The sequence below is a fragment of the Heterodontus francisci genome, chromosome 22 (assembly GCF_036365525.1).
Source record: "Heterodontus francisci isolate sHetFra1 chromosome 22, sHetFra1.hap1, whole genome shotgun sequence".
Taxonomy (NCBI): Eukaryota; Metazoa; Chordata; class Chondrichthyes; order Heterodontiformes; family Heterodontidae; genus Heterodontus; species Heterodontus francisci.
This window is the reverse complement of record NC_090392.1, coordinates 39,908,880-39,911,842: the sequence shown is the minus strand read 5'-3', so window position 1 is coordinate 39,911,842 and position 2,963 is coordinate 39,908,880. Positions and strand designations below refer to the sequence as shown.

At 45.6% G+C, this 2,963-nt stretch overlaps 1 protein-coding gene across 1 annotated transcript; it reads left to right on the top strand.

Moving 5' to 3' along the window:
- Window positions 1-990: 990 nt before the first annotated feature.
- LOC137381546 (zinc finger protein 239-like) lies at window positions 991-1,720 on the top strand. Its single transcript, XM_068054242.1, has 2 exons — window positions 991-1,436; window positions 1,564-1,720. The coding sequence occupies exons 1-2, from the start codon at window positions 991-993 to the stop codon at window positions 1,718-1,720; spliced, it is 603 nt and encodes a 200-aa protein (XP_067910343.1).
- The last annotated feature ends 1,243 nt before the right edge of the window (window positions 1,721-2,963 follow it).

The following is a 2,963-nucleotide window of genomic DNA, read 5'->3' as shown; positions in this document are numbered from 1 at the left end:
TCGAGGGTTGGATTCATTTGGGCACAGATGAGACACAGGTTCAGGTGCATCATCGGCCACCGATAATAATTATGTAACATATCGAGAACTCGAGAAACAGAAACATGCCCCCAGTTTGATGCTTAAACAAAATTAGTTATTTTCTGAGGCATAAAGTGTGACCCAAGTCAAGTTCGTGCCGTTCTTGTGACACAAACCCTCATGTAGGATGCGTGAGTCCTTATTTGGTGAGAGAGATGAAGGAAAGTCTTTCCCGTGGTGTACGGCCTCTTTGACAATAGTCACATCAGGGTCAGTGTCCTGACAAGTTTTTAAATCAGGTATAACTGGAGTCTGTTATACCGGTACCAGTGATTGTTCTTTGGGTGAATCCCATTGAATCCTCTCCATAGCAGCTTTCCTGGTGAGTAAGTCGCCTGATTATTACTGTCACCCTCTTCACTAACTCCTGCTCCTGATGTACCTTCACCTTGCAAATTGCAATTTGTCCTGGGCACTTACCAGCAATAAAAAGGACTGAAACCAAACGGACCACCCGGCATCGACCTCGGCACCGGAAACGACAATGGCAAATCCAGCCCTGTCGACCCTGCAAAATCCTCCTTACTAACATCTGGGGGCTTGTGCCTAAGTTGGGAGAGCTGTCCTACAGACTAGTCAAGCAACAGCCTGACATAGTCATACTCACCGAATCATACCTTACAGACAATGTCCCAGACGCTGCCATCACCATCTGCGGGTATGTCCTGTCCCACCGGCAGGACAGACCCACCAGAGGTGGTGGCACAGTGGTATACAGTCGGGAGGGAGTTGCCCTGGGAGTCCTCAACATTGACTCTGGACCCCATGAAGTCTCATGGGTAGGGTCGATGGCCTACTCCTGCTTCTATGTTCTATGTTCCTATGACTTCAATATCTGACAGTTATTCACTTCATCAGGATGTGACTATCATCAACCTTTGAACCTGGAAGGAAAAAGCACCATTCACAATGGGGAGAAACCGTATGCGTGTTCTGTATGAACAAGGCTTCAGCCATTCATTTGGTCTGTCTAGACACAAGTGCAGCCACACCAGAAATAAACCATGTAAATGTGGGGACTGTGGGAAGGGATTCAATTACCCATTTGAGCTGGAAATTCACCAGCGCATTCACACCGAGGAGAGACCATTCACCTGCTCTGTCTATGGCAAGGGATGCACTCATTTCTCTGCCCTGCTGAAGCACCAGCGAGTTCACACTGATGAGAGACTTTTTAAGTGCCCAAACTGTGGGAAGTGCTATAAAAGGTCTGGAGAACTGACATTACATAAATGTGTTCATACTGACTGGAGACCGTTCAGGTGCTCTCACTGCAGGACAGGGTTCAGGCGATTAGCTGACCTCACTGTATATGAGCACAGTCACACTGGGGATACGCCGTTCACCTGCTCCGTGTGAAGGAAGGGTTTTCATTCCTTTATCCCAACTCACAACAACCAACTTGTTCACAGTGATAGACCTTTTAAAAGTTCTGACTGTAAGAAAAGCTTTAAAAGCAAAAATCATCTGGTGACACACCAGCGAGTTCACCTGCTCTGTGCATGGGAAGGAATTCACTGATTCACCAAACCTGTTGATCCACCAGCGAATTCACACTGGAGAGGAGCCAGAATCCATGTGTGGGAATGGAGTCACTTGTTCATCCCACCTGCTGAGACACCAGCAAGTTCACAAGTGACTGCAGGTGTTAGATTCTGCTGTTATTGCTGTTGTTAATTAGATCCAAAACTAAGCCATGTTCATTCCGACATAGAAATCATAGAATCATGGAGTTTTACAGCACAGAAGGGGGCCATTTGGCCCATCGTGTCCACACTGACCAACAAGTAACCATCCAGCAGAATCCCACTTTCCAGCTGTTGGCCCGTAGCTTTATAGGTACGGCTCTTCACGTGCATATCCAAGTATTTTTTAAATGTTAGGATTTCTGCCTCTACCATACTGTCAGACAGTTAGCGTTTGTTTCTGCTGATGTTAATAACCCCCAGAACAGGGCTGGAATTTAATGTTATGGGAAACTGAAATAAATCAGCTTTGTTTTAAACGCATTGTTGTCGATTTTTCTCTTTCCCAACTGAGTGTTTTGCATCACGTGGCTGCAGCTCAGAAAGGACAATCTGGGGGGAGGATCGTATGGCAGGAACAGAACTTCAGCCCGAAACCAGGCCTTCAGAGTCATAATGAAAGGGACAAATGGCACTTTGGTCTTTCTCACCTCTCTTCACTGATAGCAAAGTCCCCGTGTGGGTTAATGCTGTGTTCCAGCTGCTCTCTTCCATGGTTCAGAGCTCCTGGGCAAAGAACAGGAGGCTCCTTTACAACTGAAATTCTGTTTAGAGTCAGGAAGAACAATGGTGAATGCTGGAAACGTGCTGTCAAATCAGAGATCGGTGTAAAACTGTGATCTGCTCCTGACTGAAAGTAAAACAACAGGTTTAAGTTTCCAGCCTAAAAATGACTGTTAATAATCCTACAAAGATACAGCATGTTTGTGTGAGAAATCAGAGTCCACCATTTCAACACTTCTTTAAAAATAAATTAGTTAAAGACTGCATTAAAATAGCAAATTGAGGAGTTCACAGGAGACTGTTAACTAGTGGTACAATTATGCAACAGACATTTGATCTGTATATCATGAAAAACTTGTAACGTAGTTCCATGAATTCCTAGTTTTGTTGATGTGTGCGTCCCACATATTGTCCCTTTTTAAATATCTACCTCAATCCCACAGCAAAGCAGTGGTGCTGTGATCTACAAGGGAATGAATCAAGGGTTGAGGGGCGGGGTGTTGGGGGGTGGTGTGGGTTTGCAGGCTGGAAAGTGGAGTTAAGGCCACAATCTGACCAGTCATGATCTTATCAAATGGCGGAGCAGGCTCGGGGGGGCCGAATGGCCTACTCCTGCTTTTATTTATGTTCTTA